Consider the following 27,315-nt stretch of genomic DNA (forward strand, 5'->3'; position numbering starts at 1 on the left):
CCGGGGGCCCCTGGCTGCCACCCTGCCAGTCTCTCACGTGGAGCTGCTGCCCCCTGGTGCGCACAGAGAGCTGGGCACCGAGCAGCGGCCGCCCTGCCCAGGCGCAGGCCCAGAAAACCCTGAGGCTGGCTTCCCAGCAGGCTGCATCTAAGGAAAAAACGAGCGACTTCTGGAAAAAAAAAGTTTATTAATTACCAAAACACATAAAGGCAGGCATATAAAATAATTACAATAAATACTTTTAATTAAGTTTCAAACACCAAACATAAGTGTTAATGTTTCATTGTTGGAAAATACAGCATTTCCTCCCTTGTATTAACATATGTATTTGGCTTATAGAAATAATCACTAGCTAAAATGAAATCTTTCAGGCACTTGGGTGTAAAAAGTGCTAGAGAATAAAATAGAATTTTACTTTACTGCTATTTATAAGACAGCAACCAAAATCTGATTAAATATCCTATTTTCCTATTTTCAAATTGTCAGCATTACTGATCTAAATAAAGGTATTTGGCTGAATAGGTCCACAAAACATTTTAAGTTCCAGTATATTTTTAAGTGGGGAAATTTTCACTGATAATAGTTCTTAAGATTTCACATTCCTTTAGTCTGTTCACTGAGGTATTTAGTTTCAGTAGGCAGAATCCAGAAAAAGAACGCAATTTCTTTTAAATCCTCTTGCCTTTTTTTTTTTTTTTTTTTTTCAGATGGTCAAGACCTTCCTTGGTGGGCATTTAAGCAGGACAGAAGCGGAAGTCCCTGAACCTAGTGCACGCAGCGCTGCGAGAAGCAGCAAGGTTGGGTCTGGCTGCCCGGGTGCAGAGCTGAGTCCTCATTTCAAATTAGCTGAAGACTCTGGGCAGATCTCCAGTGAACCATATAAACAGCACATACAAATAGAGAGCCACTCAATAAATGTTATTTCAGAAACTGCTGGGTTTGAAAAGTCCTGGGTATTTTTCTAAGGAAGTACATCCTCCTTGCTGGCAAAGCTGTCCTTCTCGTCCGTGCCCTCGGCTGTGGTGAGGTGCGGAGGCCACAGGGCCAGCCCCGGTGAGGGCGAGGGCCTGGCGTCCGTGCCCGGCGGCAGCGGCAGCACCGCGGTCATGGGGCGGGCAGCCCAGCTTGAACGTGCTGCAGGAGCTGCTCGCAGCGGGTGGGAGAGCGGTGCTTGTGGACCACAGCCTCCGTCTCCCTCGCCAGGAGCTCGGGAAACAGGCCACTGCCTGCTTTGAGTACCTCTGTAAAATAGCAAACACCCCCAAGATGCCAGAAATAAGTATTAAGCCAATACAAGGCCACAGAAATCAAAACAGCCTGGTACTGGCGTAAAAACAGACACACGGATCAGCGGGACAGAGGAGAGCGCCCAGAAACAAACCCACGCGCAGAAGGACTTAATTTACGAGCAAGGAGGCAAGAGCATACAATGGGGTAAAGGCAGTCCGTCCAAAAAGTAGGCAGATATGTGCAAAAAGCATGAAGCTAGACCACCCTCGCACACGGCGTATAAGAACAAATTCGAAAGGGACTAAAGACTTCAACACAAGGCCTGCAACCGCAAAACTCCTGGAAGAAATTCAGGCAGTAACCTCCTGGCACAGCTCTTAGCAGAGTCTGTCTGGATGTCTCTTCTGGCAATGGCAACAAAAGAAAAACAAACGGAACCACAGCAAACTAAAAATTTTTGCACAGCGCAGGAAACGTAAAACAGGGACACCCTCCTTGCCCAGTAGTTTGACTAGGAAAATACACCTTCCAAACACGCACTCATTTACATTCACGTGGAACGGGCTCCGTGAGCGCAGGCCGCCAGCGCGCTTACCCAAGACTGCGTCCTGGACGGCGCCCTCGGGGTCATCCAGGTACACGAGGAGCTCCTTGTACAGGTGCTGAATGTGACTCTGGTAGGAAGCCTTCCTGTCGTCCTTCCCGATGCACTGCAGCCAGGCCACCAAGGCGGAGGCTGCCGCCAGCCTCACCTCATTGGACACGTCATCCAGACGTTTGAGGAGCTCTGCAGGGCGGGCAGGGCGGGCAGGGCAGGGTGTGGGCCGAGGCGCCCGCACAGGCCTCACCCGGGCCCCGGGCCCACGCCCTGCACCCTGAGCACACAGGTGCAGGTAGGAGGGGGCGCCGTGGACACGGCGCAGGGGTGACCGGCCCGAGCCCCTCTGCACTCAGCCCCGCGTCTGCCTGGGGGCCCCGGCGCACTCGCCGCCATTATGCGCAGAGCGGAAGCCTGTCAGCCACAGGCGTCCTGCCTGGCTGAGCCCCTCCACCCGCCCCCGACCAGCAGAGGGCGCAGGAGGGGCCCCTGCAGGCCTTGCCCTCCTGACTCTGGGGACAGAGCTGAGGGCCTGGTGACATGATAGCCACCGACCCTGTCAGCTGCTTCTGCCAAGCCCCCAGGACGAGACCACCTGGCTGCCGAGGATAGAATCGCCACCTTCCCCCCAGGCAGGGTGTTCGGCACCGACGGGCCGGCTTTATCCCGTGCACGCTTTCCCCATACGACCTGCAGGAACCCTCTGGCCCCCAGCTGGGTGGGCTTTGGAGACTCAGCAGACACAGCATGGGGTGGGGGCAGGGGCGGCACCACGCACCGACCCGGCCACTACCCGCCCACCCGGGATTCTGGGTTGGCCAGCGCCAGGCTGCCATTTAGCCAGGGCACCGAGCTTGAGATTTCAGCAACCACTCTTCATTTCCAAGGACTCTTAAAACCACCTTTTTAAAATTACTAAGTATCTGTGGCATACAACAAGCCTGGGTAATGAGGAAAACTGGTTTAGGAGACGCAACTTCAGACACTGCGTGCCCCGCCCCCAACGCTCTGCCTCCCGCGAGGGCGCTGCCCCAGAAGCGTGCGCCTCACTCCCACGGGTCTTCCTGCAACAGGTGGTGGGCTTGTCCCACATGTTCTTCACCACTGTGTGCTGTTGTGACCCTCAGCTTCTTTCTGAGAAGCGTAAACACCTTCTAGCAAAACCACTCAGAGATGGTGGGCGACCCACGTTCGCTCCAGGGGTGGGGGCGCACCCTGGCTCCCTCCTCACGCCAGCCCCCTGCTCCTAGGGACCTGGGGGGCGGCCGCTTTGCTCACCGTTCCGCTCGGCGGCGGGGAGCCCACGCCTCGCCCAGGCCTGTGCACAGGCCGCGGGGCCCCTACGCTAGGGGGCTGCACCCTGGCTGCTGCAGGGACCCGAGCGCCCGCCCCGCCCCCGCCGGGCCCCGCCCCGGCTCTGGCCCCTCGGCCTGCTCCTCGCGGCAGCCATTCAGCGCTGCTGGGCATCACTACCCTCTCTGTGCTCTTAGCAGCAGCTTGGCCAGAAGTCAAAGTAGCATTTCCCGATTTTCCTATGAAAGGAACAGCTGTTAAACACACACACACGTGCTGTGGAAAAGAAAAATGTCCTACCAGGGTAAATCTTCATGAGTTTATCTGGATCGATCGCATCACCAGAGGTTTTTAAAAATGCACTGATGATTCGGCATGAAGTCAGTCGAGTCATCGGAGAATCTTCCTCCAGGGTGGTCAGAACCTGGGGCATCAGCGTCTCCTGCACCTCCTGTACCTGCGGTCGGTGCAAACGTGGAGAGGCTACGTTTCCACACTAATACCGCGGAGTCCGGGGCACTATTTGCAATTTCTACATAAGCAGATGGGAATGTGGATTTTAAAATCTAGATAACAATTTTTTTTTAACTTGGTCCATTGATGTTTTAAAAAAATCTGTCGTCCACAGAGTCTGAGGCCCAAGCCCCACATAGCCGGCTGCTTCCCTGTGCGGCTGCACCAGGTCCGAGGGAGCCTGGGACACGTTCACGTCAGTGAGAGCCGTCCTCGCAGGGGAGCCCCCGCCCCGAGGCGAGGCGCTGCCCCCAGGAGAGCAGGGCCCGAGGCTTTCACGCCCGCTCTGCGGTCTCCCCGACCCCCGTGCTGGCAGGACGGGGGGGGCGGGGCACACACAGCGCAGAGAGCCCAGGGCCGTCCGTTCGGCGAGTTCCTGCGACGGAAGCCTCTGCCTCGTGCGGAGCAGCGTTCCCCCTGTGTCAGCCTCACAGCCAAGGCCAACACCGGGCGGGCCCCAGACCTGCGCCCCCGGCTCGTCCCCCGGGCGGCTCCTCCCATTGCCGAGGCCCTTGCAGCACTGCCGCGGGCGCCTTCCTGCCGCGGCCCCGGAGACCCCGGAGACGGGCGAGCCCCCCCACCCCCGCCCCGACGCCCGAGTCCTACCTGTGTGGACGACAGCACCTCGCTGCTGAGGAGCGTCCAGAGGCAGGACACGGCGGCCGTGCGGATGGCCGCGGCCGTCCTCCCTGCTCGCCACTGCAGGTTGGGGGCCACCACGTCCTCTATCAGGGTGTCGAGGTGGCTGTGAAGCTGCCTGCAGAGGGAGGATGGGAGGCCGGTGAGGAGGCCAGAGGGCCACGCCCAGCACAGGTGGCAGACGTGAAGCCGGAAGCGGACGCCCGAGCGAGGGAGCCCTCCGCTCCCGGGGGTGGGGGCACAGCTGGCCGTCATCCCCCGGGCCCCTGCTGGCTTCTCCTGAGAACCCCGGGGCCCGGCACCCATGTGGCAGGGGCTGCGTCCGTCAGTCCCCCAGCTCTGAGGAGGACAAGCTACACCTGAGACACGTCACCAGGAGCGGCAACCGTCACTCCCATGTATGACGATCCTACGGACACTGCCCTACGGCCCCCACCACGCTCCCTCCACCTCAGCGAGGACCCCGGGAGTGACGCCACAGGGAGACGTGGATGTCCCTCCAACCCACAGGGGCTTCGTCTCCACGGTGACCTGCCAGAGACGTGCCATCAGGACAGAAACGGAGTGGAACCCCAGCCTGCCGCCCGGTGTCTCCGTGCCGCAGGCGCCAGGCTCCTCGCAGTGCCCCCCAGGGACAAGCCGCCACGGGCCTCTGCGCACAGGCCGCGGCGTGTTTTCCGGAACGAGCAATTCATTCACTCGTTTGCCAGCATTACTGCAAAGCCCAGGTCAAAGGCGGCTCCGCGCTCTGGCCCCAGCGTTGAGAACACCTTGGGCGCAGACTGCCTGCCGTGCGGGGCCGCAGCCTCCAGCAGGGGGCACTGCTGGGCCAGCCCTGAGGGGCAGCCGCACACCTGGAAAGTGTGTCTGGTTCAGGATGGTTTACTCGCGTTCAGTTCGGTCGCCCCTGTGTTGCATCATAGGGAACTGCTGTTTGCTGCAACGTGACACACAGGAGGGCTCTGCAGAAAGACCGAACCCTGCGCTTGTCTCCGAGGCGGTCCCCTGGCGTGGCCAGACGACCTGAGGGGCAGTGCTGGCCCCCCGGAGACGCGCAGTGGGTGTGCGCAGCGCCCAACTCGTCTGAGAGGCCCTCCGAGGCGCGAACGTGCTGGGGAGTGAAAGCACCCAGCTTGCAAAACACGGATTCCATCGTGCACAGAAGACACACGGGGTCCGCGCCCAGTGCCCAGCCGACGACGAAGCAGGTCGGAGCTCGCCCGCCGCCGCCCGCGAACACGTGCCCTGGGGGCCTCCCGCCCGGGGCCGTCACGGAGAAGTCGGGGCAGCAGGACCGGCCCGAGGGCACGCCGCTCAGGCTCTTGTTCCGAGCGTGCTGCCCCCTGTGCCCCAAGAATGGGACGGCCTATCCTCCTCCGGGACCTGGGCGTCCCTGCTGCCGCCTCAGAGCTTCTGTTGACTGGGAGGCCGGTGGAAACGCCGGGTGCGAGCCACACGCCCCCCCGCCCCGGGCAGAGCCCGAGGACGGACACTGTGACAGATGGGCGTCAGCCATGGCTCCCGTTCGACTGCGTCCGTTCCAGTGAGTCAACACGTTTTACAGTCACCACTTCATAATGCTAAGTGGTCAAAACCAGGCGGGTGTTGTTTAACCTTCCCTGCCTGTAAAGAGAGCCAACGTTCCCGCCTGAAGAGCTAAATCGAACGACTTTCTTCTCCCAATACTGACGCCCTTCAGCTCGAAGCTCAGCGCGGCTTCTTTCGGGAACTTCGTCCCAACTGCAGAGTAACCGTCCCTGGGGACAGGGCTGAGCAGCGGCTCCAGGCAGACGGGCTTGCAGGGGGTCCGGGCGAGGAGGGTCCGCCTGCTGCCGGGAAGGCAGCCAGGGCTGCACTCAGCTGCTTTCACGGTCCCTGCTGAGCCCCGAGTTTCTGCGGACGAGCCGGAAGCCAGCGTTCCTGCAGCAAGACGTCAGGCTCGAGGCCCAAGGGCGGAGTGCTCGGTGCGGCACCAGGGAAGAAGGGTCTGCCGACCCTGCCCTCTCGCAGGACGCGTCTCCGCTGTCGGTGGCGGCGTGAGCACAGCGGGGCTCTGCCCTGCCCGGGCGGCTCCCTCCGGGGACGGCCCCCAACAGCTCGCAGCCGCTGCCCCGGCCGGATGCAGGCCCGCAGGCCCCGCCCTGGCCCGTCGGCTGAGTTACCGGCTCCCCCGGCCCCCAGGGGTCTCAGGCCCCCTTCCTTCCCTTCAGAGCCGGCCCCCGGCAGCCCGTGCTGCAGCCTGAAAGCCCTTCCGCAGGCTCCCCCATCCACGGGGATTCCATCAATCCTCTGTTAGGTTTGAACGGCACCGAAAAGCTTTTAAACCGGAGAACAGCTAATACATAAACCATTAATAGTTAATGTTCCCTGAAACTTTTTCACTCAATGGAATTTTAATGGCCACACTAAAGCGCCTTTGATTTAGTGCCTCCCCGTGCGGGGCACTCACCGCCCTGACCTCGCTGTTTGCCTGGGGACATGACTGTGGCAGCAGGGGCCACCCTGGCTGCCGCCTGAGCCCTCCGTGGCGGGGGCAGCATGGGGCGACCGCAGCGGGGGGTGGGGGCCACGTACCCTTGGGAGTCCAGGGTCTCCTTCGCTCTCAGCAGCTCCCGGGACAGGAGGGTGAAGAGCTTCAGGCGCACCTGGGGGTCTCTGTCGGGCTGGAGGCAGCTCCGGAGGATGGGGACCAGCTGGGGCAGCGCCTCCCCGAGCGCTGGACCTGCAACACAGAGCAGAGCGCCTGTTCCTGCCCGTCACCGAGACGGGCGGGCCCTGCCAGCGGCAGGGCGAGGGTCCCTTCTGCAGGACCGACCGGGAGTCACTGAGAACGCTCAGCCTCCGACTAATCATCCAGTTTGTAAACTACTTTCTTACATTTTTCCAAGTTCTTAAAAAATTAAAGTCAAACAATGAGTTAGGTATCAACCAAAATCGATCAGGTAAGCTGTTCGCTGCCCACACTGGCTGCTCGGTGGGGGAACGCGGCGCATCTCCCAATGCCGCCGGGGCTTCGGGTGCAGGCCATGGCGCCTGGCACCGGAACCCCTGGAGCCGTGACAGAGCGCAGACACAGGCTTCGAGTCACAGCATCCCCGCTCCCGCCACGTGCCAGGCCGTGCCCGCTGCCAACTCCCGTCCTTGATGACGGAGGCCGCCTGGAACTCCCGGCTCCCGGCGCTTTGCCGATGCCCACGGCTGCCAGGCAGCAGGCAAAGCGCCTCCAGCCTCACGCGCCTCCAGCCGGAGATGACCCAGCGGGACGGGGAAGTGGCCGGAGGGGGTCAGTGCATCCACCCGGAGCTGCACCAACCAGAGACGCCACGGTGGCTGTCAGGCGGGACGCGTCCACACGGTGAGTACCATGGGTTCATGTAGGTCGTCCCAGCCTGTTTAAGTCTGTGCAGAGACGGAAGCTGGCGGCTCCCTGTCCAAGGAGGAAACACCACCCGCCCACCTGCTTCCTGCAGAGAGGACAGGGCAGCCGGCGGGTCCCACCCCCCGCCACAGATGGAAACACACGTCCTTCCCAACACCTGACATCAGCATTAAACAAGTGCTCCCACTAAAGTGAGGCAGGAAACGCGCGACCGTGGGTCATGACTCATGGTCTAGGAGGCACCCCCAGGGACCCCCACGTGTGTGCGTGACACCCAGCAGGAGCCAGTCCCTGGGGACATAGCGTGTCTCGGGGTGGGCGGGCCACTCGGGGCCTCGCTGGAAACCACCGACTCTTTGAGAAGGCTGGGAGCTTGTGGCCCAGACGCATCACAAAGGTCACCGATGCGCAGTGTCACCGTGAGTGAAAATGCCGGGGAGTGTCCAGGGCTGGCAAGGGGCCGCCCCGGGGCCGCCCCTCCCCGCGGCCGGCCCTCCTGACCACCGGCCCAGCCCTTCTCATCTGGCAATCAGTTTTTTCTCATTGCCCTTTAAAGTGAGTGTGTCCAGCAAGGCCTTCACACAGCTGGGTCAGGCTGGCGCTCGCAGGCAGGGCGGGGCCGGGCCCAGAGGAGCACGCTGAGGCTCGGGAGCGGGCGGCCGCCGCCCCGCGTGTCCGCTGGCATCGTCCCCACACGCCCCACTTCCAGGCCTGAGTTGTTTTTTTTTCACCTCTCTGCATTTTAACAAACTGGAAACAAGGCATCTTCTGGCAGAAACAGAGAACAGAACATAACCTCCACGGTCAAGGTCGTCCCTGGGGCCACCGCCCCTGCCCACAGACGCGGGAGGGGCCCGCTGGGGGTTTGAGGTGGGACACTGGCCGGTGTGCTGAACGCTGAACAGACAGACCCCCCAAACTGGAGCTTGCTCCTTGGACGCTTCCGCGTGTCTTCCCAGCATGCTCCTCGCTGAGGACGTGCGGAGGGCTGCCTGCAGCCCACCTCCTGCGGCGTCGCAGCACGTGTGCTTCCTGTGTCGCCCTGAAGGCTTCAGTGGCTGTCATGGTGCCGGTAACTTCCTGTAAGGTGTTTGGGCCCCTTCCAATTTCTGCTGTTAAACATGCGGTTGGATGTCGCCGGCACCTGGCTTTCTCCCTCATTAGCGTTACTTCCTCAGGACAGATGCCCAGCAGCGTGACTGCCGGACGGCAGGCTCGGGAGACATGGGTGACCCTAGAAGCATCAACTCTGGCGCCGCCCACTGCCGCTGGGCACACCGCCGCGGCTCCCGGTCCGCACCACCGCGGGTGCACTGTTAACTGTGGGCCTGATTTGATAGACGGAACATGGCTTCCCGGTTCAAACCCACACTTCTCCACCATGAACGGGCTGCATTTCCCCGCCTGGGCCCCGGACGCGGCGCTCTGCCCTGCGTGGGGCTCCTCCGGAAGCGCGGCCTCGCGCTGGACCGCGGCTGTGAGCTCCCGCCTCGCTCCTTCGCAGCCCCCGGCTTTCCAAAGCTCAGACAGTCACATTTCTCCGTGTATAAATATTTTACAATCAAACTGAAAAAAATATCTTCCCACAGAACTTTTGTATATAAGAAATAGACGGAATTTACTGGGTAAAAGATATTTAACTGCTTTGTTTCCTGTTCATTACAGCCGTACGTGCTCCATGAAGAAAACTTGGAAAATACAGGAAAGCGAAGCATAAAGAAGAACGCAAGCATCCCCCACACTCCCAAGCACCGGGTGAAGCAGGCCGACTTCCTCTGAGACTCCGCGCACAGCCGCGCACGTCCTGCACACGTGCGAACAGCGGCACGCGCGCACGCCCCACAGGCACACGCACGCACACAGGGCACCAGGGGAAGCCCAGCTGGGGCCGCTGAACTGCAGCTCTGAGACCAGCTCTCGTCGCTCACCCTTACGCTGTGAACATCCTCCTGCTGAGACGTGGGATGGGGGCCCACGTAGGTTTGTCTTCCAAGGTGTCAATCAGTTACGCTCCCACCATGAAAGATCCTTTTTAAAATTCCAAGTCGGAACAGCAGGTCTTAGGAGACCCCGCGGGCACGGCACACTCGAAGCCTGGCTTTCCCGTCTGATTTGTGAAATTGTTTGGGAAACGTTCAGCACACACTCGAAACTGAATACGCCCGGCCCAGTGAGGGGCCCGGGGGAGGGGCGAGGGAGCTCTCTGGCTGGGCAGCACCCGCTCAGCAGCCTCGGCCACACAGCCGCTCCCAGCAGAGGAGCGCGAGGCTGGGCGGCCGGGGAGCGGCGTCTGCCACGGGGGCCGGCGCCGGCCTTCAGACGTGGAAACGTGGTTTTGCATACGGCTGACAAGGGACAGTTTTGGTTTGTCCCAGGTCTCGCAGCGTCAGGGCCCTGAGGAACCGCGGTCAGGTGAGGGCACTGTCCAGGGACAACCACCGGCTAGCAGGAGGCCCGGCCGCGGCGACAGCAGGGACCCGGCGGCCCCGGATCTGCCCCAGCACCTGCTGCAGCCGGGGGAGGGAGGGGACGGGGGGCGGCCTGAGGCTTCCAGGACGGAGATCGGCTCTGAGAGGCTCGTGGAGACACAGCTGACTTCTCCACCAACTCCGCCCCCCGCCCCGAACAGCACAGGACACGCAGGGCGGGAACGCAGGGTCACAGGTGTTCGGAGGGAACTACAACAATCGATAAGTAACACGAGAGAGAACTGTTTTGCATCCTCACGACTATGAGCCTACTTTGGTCCCCACCCCCGTACGTAGCAAATCACTACACAACTGTACGGAAAGCCTCACTGCATTTTGAGGTGTACACGCCACCTCTGTGCCTGAGAACCAGGGCGCGGTGCGGCTCGCTCCGGGGACAGGTCTCCCGGGCGCTGGCGGAGGACCCGTGGGCAAGGTGAGCCTGGGGCTCCCACAGCCACGCCACCGCCACCCGCTGCCGCCGAGCTCCACACAGCCCGGGACACGTCCGAGGATCACAGGCCACGCAAGAGCCCCGTCCAGCTCCAGCGCGGCTGGCTCAGCCTCCCACGCGCCCACTCTGCCCGGGGGGCGGTGGCTGGGCGTAGCTTCCGGACAGTGGCCTCGGCTCAGCGCAGTCGCCGGGGCACCGGGCTCACCTGCGTGGGCGAGCAGCACACCGAACTGCTGCAGCTCCGGGGAGTGCACGGTCCAGTCCTGCTGGGAGCCGGCCAGCCATGCCAGCAGGGGGCCCACGTGCTCGCGGTAGAGGTCCTGGCTGCCACCTCCGCCCTCTGCCGCGGCCAGCGCGTCCATGGTCTCCTGAACCTGCAAGTGCGGGGCACAGGCTGGACAATCCCCTTCCCTGCTCAGAGCCCCCGCGCAGCCAGCGACCGCTGGGGTCGCCAGGTCCCCTGTCCCCGAGAGCAGGGAACAGAACGAAACCCCAGAGGCATGTCCTGGGGACCCGGGGCTGCAGGTCCCGGCCCCCCTGGATTCCGCTCCGGTGACAGCAGCGCCAGCCGCACCCCAGTCACGAGGCAGACGGGCGCGTGGTCACAGGGCGTGCGGCCCGAGAGCAGCCGCGAGCTCCCCGCAAGCCCCCAAGTCGTCCTCACGTCCTGCAGAGCAGAGGTGGGCGCCCGGGGGGGCTTCAGGACTCTGGACAGGCTTGAACTATGCGGGCAACTGCCCGACACTAACCTACCGGGGCTGGGCAAGGACACCTCCTTCCCCACGGACACCCCAGGCAGCTGGAGGGGCCCGGGGCCTGCGTTCCCCCGAGGCCGCTCGCCGGGACTCAGCGCTCGTCTCCGAGATTCACAGGAGCGGGCGGCCCCGCGGGCTCACCTGGTCGCTGAGGCCCGAGGCCCCCGGGAGCGCCATCACGGTCAGCAGCACCTGCAGGAGCGGCAGGCCGCACCCCCGGCAGTCTTCGCGGCCCCCGGCCACCACGGCCCGCACGCACAGCAGCAGGTTCTCCCCGTAGTGCAGCTGCGGACAGAGCGGGAGGGCCGTCAGCCGCCGGCCCCGGGCCCACGCCGGCCGCGCCGCAGTGCCGGCCGCGGAGCCCAGCCCGTCGACCCTAAGCGGCGTTTTTTAGACAACAGGCAACTGAGCAGACTGGGACTCCACGGACCCGTTACTTCGGGTAATTGCTTACTGGTTTTTCCCTCACGTTTTTAAAAGTTCTCACGTGTCAGTGACACTACGTGGTAGCAGAGCGCCCACTAGTGAAGTGAGCAGGCCCGTGCGTTTGCTCCGGGGCACCCCCCACCCCACGCGAGGCTGAGAAAAGGGGAGCATAGCAGGCCGGGCGAGAACGCCGGCGGCGGCCCCCGTGGAAGCTGGAGACGCGTGCCCGGGGCGTTCTCCTGGACTTACGTGCACCTCAACGTTTCCGTGACGCCGCGTGGTCGACAAAAACGAACTCCCCCGCGGCACAGCGCGGCCTCCCGAACGGCACACGGCCGCCGGGGCAGGCCCAGCCTCTGCCTGCCGGCCCCGCGGGCGCCCCAGGCGGCGGTGACCTCCCAGCCCCGACCCTCCCACAGCCCAGTCGCTCCTGGGCCTGGGCGGCTGGTTTTCTGAGCGTGACTGTCTGGCTTCTGAATGGCCCCTAACCTCTGCCTGCAGGGCCACCATCCGCAAGCAGCCCTTCAGCACGACCCGCGCTGTTGGCTCCGCCGGGACCACCACGGCGGCTCGGGGGAGACAGGCGCGTTTCTCTGTGTTTAACAGGAGAACCCCCAACGTCTACTGACACACACGCAGTGCGGGAATGAAAAACAGACACAGTGGGAGTGGTCGCAGTGGCTTTGTTCCGAGCAGGGGCTCTCCAGGGACAGTGCGGGACAGTCACGTCCGCGGCGGCGGAGGCGGCGAGGAGCCCGTGACTGGGAGAGTTACCCCGATGTCGCCACGGCCTCCTCGGTCCAGCCACCAAACCAACATTTCGATGAGGAGGATGGGCTCCCTGCGCTGAGCCCGGGGTCCTCGCGGGGGGCGGGGGGGATGCCTGGGGCCACCGCCCGCCAAGCCTCGCCCACAGCTCCGCACGCCCCTGGGGGCCTCTGTTTCACACGGGGGGGGGGGGGGGTTCAGGTTTCAATTGTTTCTTGAAAGACATCATGGTCTGTTTTTAAGGTACTGCAGGGGATTGCAGAAACGCGAGCTGCTTCTGAAGGACGTGTGCTCCCACTCGTGTATGCACACACATTCACACCTGCGTGCGTGTGCACAGACACGCACGCTCACACAGACACACACGTGCCCGCGCGCACCCAGGCCAGAGCAGGGCGTGGCTGAGGCATGGCCTCTCTGTCGCCCGGCAGGAGTGCAGCGTGAGTCCAGCCTCGACCCGCGGGCGCCCCGCACGTGCAGAGACGCTCCTGTGAGGGGACTGGGTTAGAAGGGCGTCTCCCCGCCTCCAAAGGACCACGGAGGCTTCCCTGGGGACACTGGCTGGTGGCCACGGAGCCACACACAGAGCCCGAACTCGACGGGTGACAGTGGGGTCCCCGACCTCCAGGCCGTGGGCCAGGACTGGCCGGGCCTGTCAGGAACCGGGCCGCGTGGCAGGAGGTGAGCTTGGGTGCAACCACGCGAATTTCCGGAGCCCCCCCGCCCCCCATTTGTGGAAAAATCGTCTCCCAGGAAATCGGTCCCCGGTGCCAAAAGGCTGCGGGCCGGAAAGGCCAGGCTGTTCTGTAAGCAACACCGAGACCCGAACGACATCTTCTTGGCCGCGGAGCGTGTAGGGCGCACATCCAAACCCCACCGCAAACTCCCAGCCGTGCCCTCCCAGAGGTGAACGCTCCTGGCTCGCGCCAGAACCACGTCTGGGAAAAGGGAAGCAGGGATATCATCCCCTGGAGTGGAGGCGGCAGCCGCCAGCGCGCCTTTCAAAAGGAGGCGTCCCCTCTGTCCCCCTGGCTCTGCGACTCGGATCCCGCCCCGCAGCTGCATGGACCGGCGCCCCCCGCTCTCACCTTCTCGGACCCGTGCCGGATGGGAGCCCCGGCCAGCTCCGCGGCGATGGCCTGCAGGTGCGGCCGGAGGGCTTCCCTCGGGCAGCCCTGGATGGCCGAGGCGAGGACCAGGAGGCCAGCAGCGGAGGGCGACTTCTTCAGCATCGGCCACAGCAGCTTCAGGAACACCTCGGGGCTGACGAACGTCCCGATGAGCTCCGCGGCCCCGGCGCACTGCGGGGACAGGGCGCGGGGCTAGAGTGCGGGCGCCCCGGCGCCCCCCGCCCCTGGTTCTAAGGCAGCAAGTGCGGCGGGCGGGAGCGCGTGGTGCTGCAGAGGGCGCACGGCCCGGGGGCGGGGGGGCGTGGGGGCGGGCGCACGCTGGGGCTGCCCCGTGCGACGCCGCGCGGGGGCCGCTGGGACCGGAGCGCCCGCGAAGTCGGGACCTGCCGCCTCGTGCGACGGGAAAGGCCACTCACGCTGCGCACCACGGCCGGCTCCTCGTCCGCGCAGGCCAGCAGCAGGGTCCGCAGCAGGAGCTCCAGGTGCTGCGTGGCGTGGTCCTCCGCGTGCAGCAGCAGCGCCGCCAGCAGCCGCGCGGACTTCACCCGCGTCCCCACCACCCAGTCCGTGACGTCGTGACAGACGGCGGGGAGGACCCTGCAGAGGTTCCTGAAGACGAGCTCCCGGCAGCCCAACCCCGGGCGGCGCTCTGGACGAGAGACAATAAACCGGGACGTTCGTGGTTAGTGAGGAAAGAAACTCAGGGCGCGCGCGGCAGCCGGCGGGCTCGTCCGCGGCCCTGAAGACGCAAACCCACTCGCAAGGCAGCAGTGGAGGCGGTGTCGGGATTTACTCCAGGGTTTTACAGCGCGGTCCGACGCCCGGACACGCCCGCGCTCCGTGGCTGCACCCAGAGGACAGACACCTCCCGGCACCGCAGACGCACTGCTCGCTGCCGACCGCCCGACGGTGGACGGCACGGTGCACGTCTCGTTCCCTGGCTCCCTTCACTCTGCCGTCACCGGAGACCCGCGAGGGCTGAGCGGGCCTCCCGGGCACAGGGAGAGCAGCTGTCAGTCTCCGGCTGCAGGCACCGAGCCGTCTGCAGGGCTGCAGCTGCGAGAACCGCCAGGACGCTGCTCCCACGGGTCAGGGTGGGCACCGCGCAGGGCGGTGGCTGGGGCACACTCAGAGTTCAACAAACTGCCAGTTTTCCAAAGCGGCCGCACCGTCGCATGCCGGTAGCGCGCGCGCCCGCGCGCGGGGAGGCCGGTCTGGCCTGGAGGCGGCCCTCGCCGGCGGGGTCCCACCTGCCTTCCCTGATGACTGCCGGCGGTGCGTCTTCTCTGAGGAACTGTGTTCAAATCCTCTTTGCTCACTAAAAAGTCAAAATTTTTTTTTTAATCCTCCCCCAAGGGTTTTTTCATTGCTTTGAGAGGGAGGGAGGGACAGCGGGAAACACTGATTCGAGAGAAGCATCGATCAGTTGCCTCCCTATGCACCGGGACCACGGATGGAACCCGCAATAGGACACGCTCTAACCCACTGAGCCTCACCAGCCAGGGCTGGACCGTTTCCTGATCGCTGGGTTTTAAGCATTTTCTCTGTAGTCTGGATACAAGCCCCTAGGCACGCACTTTGCAAAAACTTTCTCACTCTGTGGCTTCTTCCATTCTCGGAACAAGGCCTTCCACAGAGCAGAAGTTTCTGTCTGGATCGGGTTCAATCTGTCCCGCCATTCTCCTGCGGGGGGCGCTGCCGACGACGTACCAAGGGAGGCTCTCCCATCTCAAGGCCCCGAGACCTCATGCTTGAGGGTTCACGGCTTCGAGTTTCACCTCTAGGCCCTCACACGAGGACAGGATCCCACCCCCGCTCACCGACCAGGCTCTGGGCCCTCCGCCAAGGTCGGCCGCCCGCCTGTGCGCGCCCGAGGCCAGCTCCTGCGTGCCCTCATCTGTCCGTCCCCGGTCTTTGTGCGGAAGGCGCACTGGGCGGCTCCTGGCCTCCGTGCCCACAGCACGGATGCCGGATGCAGCAGCGACTCCTCACCCAGGGCGGTTTCTGGCCTGAGGGCATACGTGTTTTTCCTTCATTTACGTTTAGCGTGTTCACCATCATTTGCCCAACAGGTGCAAGGCCACCTTCACAAGAACAAGTTAACGTCACACCAGCTGAGCTCAACCACTGCAGCTCCAGCCATGAGGTGAGTTCAAGTACCGACCGGGAACTAAAATTTCCGAAGTCGAAAATTCCTAAATGTCCAGTGAAGCACCATTACACCTTATTTCTCCCCTTGGGTGTGTGTCCCAAGTGGCTTCCCCTGGTTAGGTAAACAGTACACAGAACTTCAGGTGTAAACAAGCAAGACCTCGCCAAACTTAACTGGACCCGGGAGAGGCCTGCTGACCACATGCCAGCACAGGTGCAGCGGCCAAGGGCGGACCCACACGGGGACAGCCTGGCTGGCGGCCAGCGACCAGGGCAGCCTCCCAGGAGCCCCCGGCCCCTCGGGGAAGCGCCCCCTTTCAGGGAAGCTCCGCATCAGCTCAGAGCTGCGGCCCGAGCGGCCGGCCGGCTGTTGGCGGGGCTCGTCTGTCCTGGGAAAGGGCTCCCCGCACCCCTGGGGCGCAGCGGCGGCTGGGCTGAGGCAGGCGGGGGCCCCGAGGGCTGCCCCCGGGGGCAGCGCAGGGCCCCACCCGGGGAGAGGGCCCCCGTGAGTCCCTGTCCTGTGCATCACGGGGCAGGGAGTCCCCAGGAAACGCGGGGTGCACACAGCCTGCCTGCAGGGCCCGGCCCCGCGGGTCTGCTGACGCGGCGCCTTCGCTGCCATGCACCCGCTCGCGAAGGCCGAGCCGAGGGCAGGCCAACCGCAGAGTGGCGCCGTCGCGGGCACCCCCATCGCCCCCAGAACCGCTCACCTGCTTCCTGCGCCTACCAGGGATTTCACGTACATGAGTTTCTGTTACTAAAGCCTGATGTTGCTGAGGTCCGTCCACATGGCCGCGTGTTAGCAGAACTTCTTTACTTTCATGGTTAAACAGTGCCCATGCACGGAGGGCTCGCAACACGCGCGTCCACGGGGGGACCCGGGCCGTTTCCAGCGGGGCCCTGGCGATGCCCGGCTGTGCGAACAGTCACCGTCGCAGGCAGACACGGGCTTCGTTCTGCCGAGCACACGGCGAGCGGATAACAGTCTGGGGGGCGCCGAGCCGCTTTCCGCAGCGTCCGCCGCCGCCGTGTGTGCGGGCCCAGAAACTCCTCTGCAGAGCTGACGGTTTTGGCTTAGAAGCAACGTGAGGCCTTCGCTCGGTCGCAGTAGCAGCGGACGAAGTCCCGCGCCCACGGGGCCCGGAAAGCACAGCGTCACCCATGAGCCCTCCCTGCACCAACGTGGCTGCCGCCCTTCCGCGCCAGCGGGCGCGTCGGCACGTGTGTTCAGCACGTTCAGCAGGGCGATGGCGGCCGCCCGCCGAGTTACAGGGCCCTCACCGGCCGTGTGTGCACAGTGCGCACTCCGTGGGTGCCACACACTAAGTGTGCACAGGCAGTACGCACCGCACCGTGTGCTAAGTACACGCTGCACAGAGCACAGTCCTCCTGGGGTGCCGAGTCTCCACGTGCAGCCTAGCGGCCACGCGCCCTGCGCACGGCACGCGCAGTGCCTGGCGTCTGGTGCCACCTCCTTCTCTGGGGCGGGGGCGGTTGGGTCCTGCCGAATATCCCTGGTGACAGCGTGCTTTGCTACCTCATTTCTCCTGCTGCCTAACGACTTCTCCTAGCCCTGAAGCCACCTCCTGCCCCGCTGGCTTAGGCTTTGCTGCAGGTCTGCATGGGCGCCCGGCTCGTCCGTCCCTGCTGCCGTCAGTAGCGCGGGCCTCGGGTGCGCGGCCCGGGCGCCGGCCCAGCGGTCTTGGGGAGCTCTGGAAGGACGGGCCCGTCCCCTCGCTTTGTTTCTTAAGCACGTCTCCCCTGCCCCTTAGATCGGGGAAGGGTCAGCAGAAAACCCGGGCAGGCCGGTCAGACGCGCACGGAGCATTAACTCAGCTCACAGTGGGCGCAGTTGGGCGACGTGCAGTCTAACTGCAAGCAGAGAAACAGACCATCGGTTTCCTCGTGTGCTCACCCGAGGCCAACAGCAGCGGTGCCGGGGCCGCGTTCACAGGCCCGCACCATCGGCAGCAGGCCCTGCTGTGCGCAGAAGCAGCGCCTCCCGGGACTCGCCTCGCGATCGACCTCCCCCCGACCCCGTGCAGGGGCTGGGGGGCCCACTGAGAAGGGGATTAGGGAGCGACAAGGAGCTGCACCTGCCTGGACCTGAGACCCTGCCCTGTCGCGTGCGGGCCCTGGCGTGCCCGGGCGGACAGGCCCCCTCCCTGCTGGGAGACAGCGCGCGGGCCCTGAGCACGGGATGGGCCCGGCCCCCCCCCCCCGCCCCACAGCGGGCAGTCAACGGTCCCCCGCCCACGCGGGCCTCGGCCCCTCCTGTTTCCTCAGCGCAGCGCGGCATAGGTGACAGCTCCTGTTCAGGCCTCTTTCCCGGTCCTTTCCAAACACCTGGATGACACAGAAGCCGGGCGGAGCCGGCCTGAGCCCCGGGGGGGACGAGAACACACGGGGTACCACGCGGGCGGCCCTCCGCGCCACAACGGGGCCGATTCAGCGGGACGCCGCCACTCGCCTCTGAGACCGGTGAGAAAGCCAAGTGCGTTCTCTTGCGTGAGAAGGCCTGGCAAGCCGCCCACCGTTACGGAGAGAGGCTTCCTTTTCACTCGAGTGTTGCCAAGGACAACAGTCTCCACAGAAGGGCGATTTCAAAGCCGAAGGCCCCCCGAAGGCAGTCACCCCCGATCGTGGGCGGGCCTGGCTGCAGGCACCTGTGCGGCCTGCCCTGGGGACAAGCGCTTTGTCAGGCGAACACCTGCGCGTCTTCCCAGCACGCGGCTTTGTTCACAGGCGGGGATTCATTTCCGTGTCGTAACAGGAAATCCACACCTTGTTTCCTTGGGAAAGGGGGAGACGGGCGCCGATGAGCCTGGCCCAGGTGCGCCCCGTTTGACAGGCCTGACGCCCGAGCAGCGTCTCTCAGCAGTGAACCGTCACCTCATCAAAGCTGTCTGTCCAACGGCTCCAGCCTGAGCTTCAGCCCCGGTTAGACCACCCGCCGCACAGGTCCTCGCCGGGCCGACTCCGCACCTGGCACACCTGCTCCAGGGGCTGGGACGCAGGCACGGGCAGGTCCGCCCTCTTGGAGCAAGACGGTGAGAGCCAAAGCCGCCGCTGAACAGCAGCCTGATGTCAGCTGGAGGAGGGGGCAGGGGAGCACAGCGCCCCCAGGCCGCCACGTGGGGACAGCTGGGGACCAGGAGGGAAGAGCCGCACCGCATGAGCCTGACAGGGGACCGCGTCCGGGACGGACAAAGAAGTCTCGAAACTCCTTAACAGGAGGAAAAAGAACCCGACTCAAAATACGCACAGAGAGCTGAGCCGGCGCTGAACCAAAGACAACGTGTGTAACCCAGGAAACAATCCCATGAAAAGATGCTCAGCGTCCTATGTGGTTAGGGAATCGCAAATTACACCCGCCACGCGACTGCGCCTCGTACCGACAGGGCGGCGAGGCACCCCCGCACGCCGCGGGCCCCGGGAGCCGCAGCGCCTGGGACCACCCGCCGGTGCGTGGTCACCCACACGAGGCGAGCCCCCCGCCCACCCCCCACGGCTCAGCGCCTGCCCCAAAGAGGACACAGCCGCACACAACCTGTGTGCAGGTGCCGACGTCAGCCGCACACGGAGTCACCCCACAGGCAGCGACAGGCACAGAAGCGGGGCATCGGGGGGAATGAGGCCCAGCGGCAAGAGCCGACCGCCTGGGACAGGACGGGAGCTGGGACGGGAAGGGCGTCCCGGAAGCGGCAGGGCCCCTGGCGGGCCGGGCGGCGTGAGCGGGGGCCGCGGGGCTGAGGGCAGCTCGAGGGCGCGGGGCGGGGCCTGCCAGGACGCGGAGCTGCTCCGCCGGGAAAGGGCGCATCTGCTCATGTGAATCCGCCACAGTTTTAACAGGCAGCCTGTCCGAGGGGCTGCAGTGTGGTCTCGGGGGAAGAGACGCCACAGGGCCCGAGGCCAGGCTGCTGGCGGGCCCGGGGCCGTGAGCTCAGCGACGGCCCCCGCGAGGCTTCAGGGCGAGGCTGACAGACGCGGACGCGGGAGATGATGTTTAAACAAACACCGGAGCCCCGGCTGGCACGGCTCCGCGGACGGAGCGCCGGCCTGCGAAGCCAAGGGTCACGCGTTCGATCCCCAGTCGGGGCGCAGGCCTGGGTTGAGGCCAGGTCCCCAGTGGGGGGCGCGCGAGAGGCAGCCACACACGGACGTTCTTCTCCCCCTCTCCCTTCCCTTCCTCTCTCTCTGAAAATAAATAAAATCTTAAAAATATTTTTTGAAAACTTATTTAAAATTCCGACTTTAGCCCTGGCTGGTGTGACTCAGCGGCTCGAGTGCTGGCCCATGGACCAGAAGGTTGCTGGCTGGGTTCCCCGTCAGGGCACATGCCTGCGAGGGTTGCCGGTTGGGGGCACACGAGAGGCAACCAATCAGCAGCCAAGGGCTATTTCTCCTCTTTCTCCCTCCCTCCCCCTTTCTCTAAAAAGCAAATCCATAAAATCTCTAGGGAAAAAAACCTCAGATTTTAAAGAAGAAAAAACAATTTTAGGGGAAAACGCCAGGAAGCTAGTAAGAGCGCGTGCTCACGCACACGCTTGGGCTGCGAGTCAACGCCGAGCCTCTTCCGCGCCGACTGAAACGCAAGCTCGGAGCCCAGCTGCCCTCCGGGCCGAGCGGGGCCAGCGGCCGCGCACAGAGGGCCCACCCCGCCCTCCCTGCCGAGCTCCTCTGAGGCCCGTGTCTTTCTCGTCCGTCCTCCGCACCCCCATCCAGCCGCACTGTGACTTGTTAAGGCCGATGCAGCCCCAGCCCCAGCAGGGGCAGGGGCGGGGACCCCGCGCGGTCGGAGGGGCCGCAGCGAGCGGGGCGTTGCGCATGAGTTTACTTTCTGCACAGGCACTGAGCAGCCTTCACGCCAAAGTTCCACATTTTCCAAATCAGGAAAAACCCCGCTGGCAGCTAATTTTCGGCCCTTTTCCAAATTGTGTGTGATGGCCTCTCACCCCAGCGGCAGTGGGGGCCCTGGAGCCGCAGAGGCGGCCGCAGCCGCGGTCCCCGGTCGGCGGGAGGCGGCTGAGCTGCCCTACGCCGAGCGCCACGCGATGCGCGCGTGTGGCGGGCGCCTGCCGGTCCGGCAGGGCTGGGGGCGCCTTCCTGCCCTCTGTCCTTCCCAGGGTGCCCCTCACCGTCACTTTAGAAGGCACCCTGCACACAGACCGCGGGGAAAAGGCGTCTGGGTCAGCCGCCGCGGGAGGACACGTGGTCGCCCCGGAGCCGCGGTCTCCAGGACAGGAGCGCGCAGGCGAGCGGCCGGGGCGCAGACGGACCGGACGCTGAGGAACGAGCCTGGGGACACGCGTGCGGGCACCGCAGGAGCGGGGCAACGGGGGACTGTGCCGAGGCGCCTCTGTTCCAAGTGCAGAAATCGCCCCAAACACAGGGCCTGCGTCTTACCTGGGACCTGTTTGCCTCTTTGCATAAAGCGTACCGAGCAGCGTTTCTGGTAAATGACAAGGTACCACCTGTTTCCAAAGCTCCACCAGCAGCAGCAGCCAGTGCTTCCCAGCCGACCGCGCCCCCGCGCTCAGGGCCCACCAGGCGGGGTTTCCGCGGGAGCCAGGGAAGCGTCTGCCGTGGCTGCCTGGGCCGCCGGGGAGGCCCCTTCACGGCAGGGCTGGCCCGGGGTGGGGGACACACCACAGGCCACGTGGGAGGCTGAGGAGGCTGAGGACATGCGTCTTGCCCGCGGCACCTCCTGGCTCTCAGCTGCCACGGCCGGGCCGGTGCGCCTTCCTCCTCGGACAGAGGCCCCCCGGGCTGCCCCCCCAGTCACCGTCCCGGGGAAGGCCGCACGCACCTGGCGAAGGGTGGTGGGCGGGCGGGGGAGAGGCGAAGTCCAGCTTGTCCTTGAGGTCCTCCTCGTTCTCCTTCTGCCACTGCAGACCGACCTTCTCCCAGAGGCCGGCAGCCTCGTGCCTGCAGGGCGGACAGCCAGGACAGACGCCCTCAGGGAGGGCCCACAGCCTGGTGCCGAGTCTCCGGGGAGCTGACTAGGAGCCCCGCTGGGCATCACGTGGCTTCACTGGCAGCACTAAAGGCTGACGGTGCCCAAAGCATTAAAAAGGCAAGATTACGTTTTCAAGACCCCAGAGCCCCTTCTACGGGAGTGACCTCTCAGCACAGAGATGAAGGGTGCGGGGGGGGGGGGTTCCACGAGAGGCCCCAAGGCAAAGGACACACCCGCCACCGCCGCCGCCAGCTCGGGAAAGGCAGGCCCCGCCACTCACGCGATGTGCGGCATGTCGTCGTCGAGGCTGCTGAGCAGCAGCGGGATGAGCTTGTGGAAGAAGGAGTACCGGTCCCGCAGGTCCAGCAGCCAGCCCCCCACCACGCGGGTCACCGCCTGTCGGACCTGCGCGGGAAAGAACGCAGAGGCTCGCCGGGCCCGGGCGAGCGCCTGGAGAGGAAACGCTGGGGCCACGGTCGACGCCCTGGCCTGAGTCCTCTGGGCTCCAGCCTGACCCTCTGCCCGCGAGGCCAGAGCCGCACGCTGCTAAGCAGAGAGGCAGAGCAGTGCCTGCGGCCTTCGGTGCGGGAGCCGACCTGCTGGCCACCTGCCGGGACTCCTGGGGAAGCGGCCGGGCACCCCCTTCCACGTCCTCAGACGTGTCCTGGGGACCAGAGCGACGAGGCTCCAGGGAGAACGCCCAGAGTGGACGGCCACGCTCTGAGCGCGCTCCCTGCCTGTGAGGGGCAGCGCCCAGCTGCCCGCTGGGCGCAGGGGGCGCACGCAGAAGCTACTTCCAGGCAGGCGCGCGGGTGCAGCCCAGGGACCTGGAACGCAGCCCAGGAGGCCGAGTTCAGGAAGTTACAAGTCAGTGAGAGCCCGGCCTCCTGCCGAGAGCGGTGGGGCTCCATGCCGCCCTGGGCTGCCCGTGGGGCGATGGCTTCACCTTCAACTCACTGCAAGGGACTCCGGTCACCCTGATCGCTAACGTGACCCCGGCCCCGCGCGAAAGCTGGTGGGCAGCCGAAGAGCTGAATTTGAACCCCCTCCTCAATCTGCCCTGGAACTTGTGCGCAACCAGTCAAATCCCAGGGGGAAGAAGTAAAGGAAAGTGAAAACAGTTTCAACAGGGAGCACTTGTTCTGGACCATTAAATAGCAAGAGTCACGGACCGGAGTTCTGGAAACGCCCGTGACCAAGGGAAACTGAACAACGACCCCGAGGGCAGCAGTCGTCCGGCGGCGCCCGGCTGGCCCGTGGGCTGCAGACCCTGCCGATGCGGGGCCGGGCCAAGCGCCCGCGTCCCACGCCGCCCGCGGGGAGCTGCCGCTCAGTGTGCTGTTCGCAGCGCCGACAGCTGCACCGATGGCAGAGCTGCTGACACGTTTACACCCCGACGCGTAACTGTCCACGCACTCCCACCGCCCGGCGGGGCCGCAGCCCCACGCAGCAGCCGCCGGGGCGCCTTCCTCGGCTCCGGAGGACCCTGCCCGCGAGCCTGGCCCTGCGCCCCCGCGTCCCCTTCACGTTTCCTCCCCTGGGGAGGCAGCGTGCCCTCCGCTCCCCGTGACGTTTCGGAAGCCAACACAGCCTCCAACTTGGCTTCTGGTCAGTATTCCGTCCAGACTCCACCCATCTGTCTGTCTGTTGCTGGATGGGACCTGAAGCCCAGTGGAGCGGGCTGCCCCCCGCCCCTCAGGCCTGGTTTGCCCACCCTGGTGGCTTCCCCACTGTGGCTGCCTTGGCGGGGACGCATCAAAGGTGCTCCCGTGAACGGCGAGCACACGCAGCAAAGGCTTCTCCCGAGAGCAAACGGTCCTCCTCCGTGTTCCAGGGGGAGAGCAACACGCACCCCAGGCTGGCGTGGCTCAGCGGACAGAGCGCCGGCCTGCGAACCCAGGGCTCTCGGGTTCGATGCCCAGCCAGGGCGCAGGCCTGACTTGAGGCCAGGTCCCCAGCGGGGGGCGAGCAGGACGCCACCGATCCACGCCTCCCTCGAATGTCGCCCGGACCAGGACGATTCTGCTCCGCCCACTTTCCCGGAGAAGTGAACCGGAGCCCCCGGGGCTGGGGCAAGGACACCTGGGGCAGCGTGGACATCTTGACAAAGCAGCGGGAAAGTGTCAGCCCCGCACCCCTGGGGACCCCCGCGGACCCCCCCGTACCTGGGGGACATCATCAAAGAGCCGCTGAGCAAAGTGAGGAAGCACGTCGTCCACGGACTTCCCGTTGCCGAACTGGATCACCGTGCCCGTGGCCTCGACGACGGCCACGCGGACCTTCCAGTGCTGGTGGGAGATGCTGTGCATCAGGGGGCCGATGAGAGACTCGGACTGCATGTGGATGTGGTCTGCGGAGGAGACATCGCCGCGCCCGTTCCTCCTCCGCCTGCTCCTCCGCCAACCCTGCCCGAACCCCACCGGAAGCCCCGCGGCGGCGCCTCCGCCAGGTCGGGACCGTTTTCCTTCCATCTCCACGGGCGGACCGCCCGGCCCGAGTCCACGCCAGCGCCATCTGTGCGGACCAGCGGCGGCCCCAGCGGCTTTGCTCCCTCCCCCACACCGGAGCCATCAGGCCCTTTCTCCGCACCGCCCCCCCTCCTCTTTCCCTTCAGCCCCCGGGCGCCCCCCGGGTCCCCGTTGGCTCAGCTTATTCCTCAAGGCCGGGTCCCTCCCCCGCCTGCCCCAAACACCCCCTCCTCCCAGAAGCCTTCCCGGCAGCGCTCGGAGGGGCCTCCCCTCGCTCCACACCCGGTCAGAGGCGCAGGGTGAGTTCCCTGGGGCGGGAGGCGGGACCGGCTGCTTAGGAAACGGGAATGTTGGGGTCAGACTAGCGACTCTGAAATAACGGGGAACGGATGGGCGGGAAACAGGAACCCTCGACTTGGGAGGAGAGCAGTCCAAGCCAGAGAGGACGGGGGGGGGACACCGGGAAGAAGTGGGGGTGACAAGAAGGGACAGGCTAGAGCAGTGTTTCTCAAAGTGCGGTCCCTTCGGCACCCGGGTTAGCCTCCCGGCGACGGGCGGGCCCATCGGGGGCCCACGTGAGCTCAGCGGTGGATTCTGTACTTTGGGAACCACGGGACGGGAAAGCGTCCAGGAGTCAAGAAAGAGCCCAAGAGGGGACCGCGGCCGGGGACCAAGCGGGGGCGCCGGGAAGGACGTGGGGTGCATGGGCCCGCCCCTCCCCCCGCCCCGGCACGCGGCGGGCACCTGGCGTGGCGCGCGCCAGGCTGGCGGCGCACTCGCAGCTCTCGCGGCGCACGGCGGCGAAGGGGTCCAGCAGCGTGCAGCGCAGCGCGCGCACCGCGTCGTCCAGGTGGGGCGCGAGCGCGGCGCCGCCCAGGTCCACCGCCAGCCGCAGCAGCTGCACGAGCGCCAGGCGCAGCTCCTCGCAGGCCTCGGGCGGCGGGCGGCGCGCGGGCTCGGGGCCGGCCAAGCGCGCAGCGAGCGCGGGCAGCAGGCGCGGCAGGGCGTCGCGGGGCCGCGCGGCGCGCCGCAGGCCCAGGCCCAGCAGGTGTGCGGCCAGCGCGCGGCAGCCCTCGGCCGGGTCGGCCAGGCAGCGCAGCAGGCGCGGCAGCAGCAGGCGCGCCCAGGGGCCCTGGAAGGCGGCGGGGTCGGCGGCGGGCGCGTCGGGCCGCGCCGCCTCCAGGGCGCGCTGGAGCGCCTCGAGCGCGCGCCGCCGGCCCAGCTTGCTGTCGGCCTCTAGCCCGGGCAGCAGGCGGCTCAGGGCGCGGCTCAGCTCCGCGGCCTCGGCCGGCTCGGCCGCCTCGGCCGGGCCCGCGGGCGCCGCGGCCTCCGCCGCCACCAGCGCCGCCATCTTCTCCGCGTTACCCGTCGCCTGGGGAGACCGGCGCTTTTACGACGGCGCGCCGCGGATGACGGCCCGTCTTCCGGTGGCCTCGGAACGCAACTTTATTGGCGGCCTGGAGCGCGGACAGGACCCGAAGCTCCCGGGCGCCGGCGCGGCCCCGCGGCCGGGGGAGGGCGCCTGGCGCGCGGAGAGGCCCGCTGGCCTGCCCGGTTGCAAGTCCCCGAGCCCCGGACCCCGCGGCGCGGAGGCCTCGCCGCCGGGGCCCCAGGCGGAGGCGCGTCGCAGTCCAGTGGGCAGGGTGCGACTCCCGGCCCGACCTGCCACCAGCTCCCGCCCGAGACGCTGCGCGTGATGTTTTCAGACAGCACAGCGCTTGTCCCCTGAAGGACCAAGCTTCATTCTGAACGCGGCCCCTCTGTTGCTGAAACTTGGTACAGTGGCGGTGCTAACAGACGATCCTTGTGTTTTGTGACTGTTTTTAAGTCTCCCTCGGTCCGCGCCACGCTTGCTTTCCTCCGCGGGCGTGGGGCCACACGCGGTCTGAGACGGGCCGTAGAAACGGGCCTGCCTGCAGGCCTCACCGGGCGAGGGGCCGTGACGAGCTCCCCTGCGCTGGGAGCGTCAGGGGCTCAATAGTGTTCCCCAAAGCGCCCATCTCTCGGAGTCCCGACCCCCAGGACGTCGGAGGCCCCAGTGAGAGATGGGCCTTGGCAGAGACCTGCAGGTTCCGACGAGGACGGGCCCTAATGCAGTGGCACCAGTGTCCTTATCAAGAGGGGACATCGGGGGCAGACACACGGGCTGGGAGAGCACCCCGCAAACGTGAGGACGGAGGCCTGGAGCCGACTCCCTGACAGCGACCCTCAGAGGGACCCACCGACACCTCCATCTGGGACTTCAGGCGTCCCGGGTGGCGGGAAGGTAAATTTCCGGGAGTTCTGGTTGCCAGAGCTGTTGCTGAGTGGGAGAGGTCAGATCCTGGGGAGCACCACCTGGACGGCAGGGCCGGCGGGTGCCCCCTCCTCCCGGGGAGTTTCAGGAGCCGCCGAGCGTGAGCGAGAAGGGGTGATGCCTGTCCTATTCCGGGTCATTGTACAGTGTCCTGGTTACTGTCTTATCAAGTGTGTCATTTCAACAAGTGTAATAAACTGATTTTAGCAAGTAACACGTGCTTGACTTTCATTATTCCATCCAACAAACCTCCATGGGAGGTGCGTGCAGCCCCGGAACAGCGGTGCGTCAAAGCAGGTGCCGCCACGCCTTCTGGGGCTGGGCAGGACGTGGGTAGATGCACTTGCGCCCCCCTGGGGCAGGCTCCTGGGGAGGCGCTGAAGGCGGGGTCTGAGGGACGCAGCCCTGGAGGCCCTGGGGAGGGGCAGTCCGTGGGAAGCGCCCCAGGACTTCGGCGGGACGGCTCCTCCTCGGCCGCCTTCCACCTCGGGGCTCTTTGCTGAGGGCCTGGGACACGAGATTTCACACGAAGTTGGCCACAAAGTGTCAAAGTCGGATATAATGAAGCATTACCCAGGCGAGGGTTTGGGGGACGTGCCCCCCCCACACCGCGGCCACCAAGAAATCGGGGTGCTCAGAAGCAGGCGCTCTCAGCCCCGCCTGGCACCGCTGGGGCCCCCAGAGGACCCGGGTGAGGTGCGCCTGGACCCCGGACCCACGGACGTGGGGAGAGCCTGGGTGTGTGGATTTAAGTCAGTACGTCTGCGGGAATCTGTCAGGCAGCAGTC

At 65.4% G+C, this 27,315-nt stretch overlaps 1 protein-coding gene across 1 annotated transcript; it reads right to left on the minus strand.

The window, feature by feature from the left end:
- Positions 1–284: 284 nt before the first annotated feature.
- DNAAF5 (dynein axonemal assembly factor 5) lies at positions 285–25,597 on the minus strand. Its single transcript, XM_054566417.1, has 13 exons — positions 24,976–25,597; positions 23,929–24,113; positions 22,044–22,168; positions 21,614–21,732; positions 14,070–14,302; positions 13,612–13,824; positions 11,471–11,614; positions 10,780–10,948; positions 6,848–6,995; positions 4,241–4,391; positions 3,422–3,578; positions 1,826–2,017; positions 285–1,241 (listed from the first exon to the last, which is right to left on the minus strand). The coding sequence occupies exons 1-13, from the start codon at positions 25,580–25,582 to the stop codon at positions 1,105–1,107; spliced, it is 2,580 nt and encodes an 859-aa protein (XP_054422392.1). The 5' UTR covers positions 25,583–25,597; the 3' UTR covers positions 285–1,104.
- Between the last annotated feature and the right edge of the window lie 1,718 nt (positions 25,598–27,315).

The sequence above is a fragment of the Pteronotus mesoamericanus genome, unplaced genomic scaffold (assembly GCF_021234165.1).
Source record: "Pteronotus mesoamericanus isolate MK-2021 breed Mesoamerican mustached bat unplaced genomic scaffold, CSHL_Meso_final contig_1, whole genome shotgun sequence".
NCBI classification, from domain to species: domain Eukaryota; kingdom Metazoa; phylum Chordata; class Mammalia; order Chiroptera; family Mormoopidae; genus Pteronotus; species Pteronotus mesoamericanus.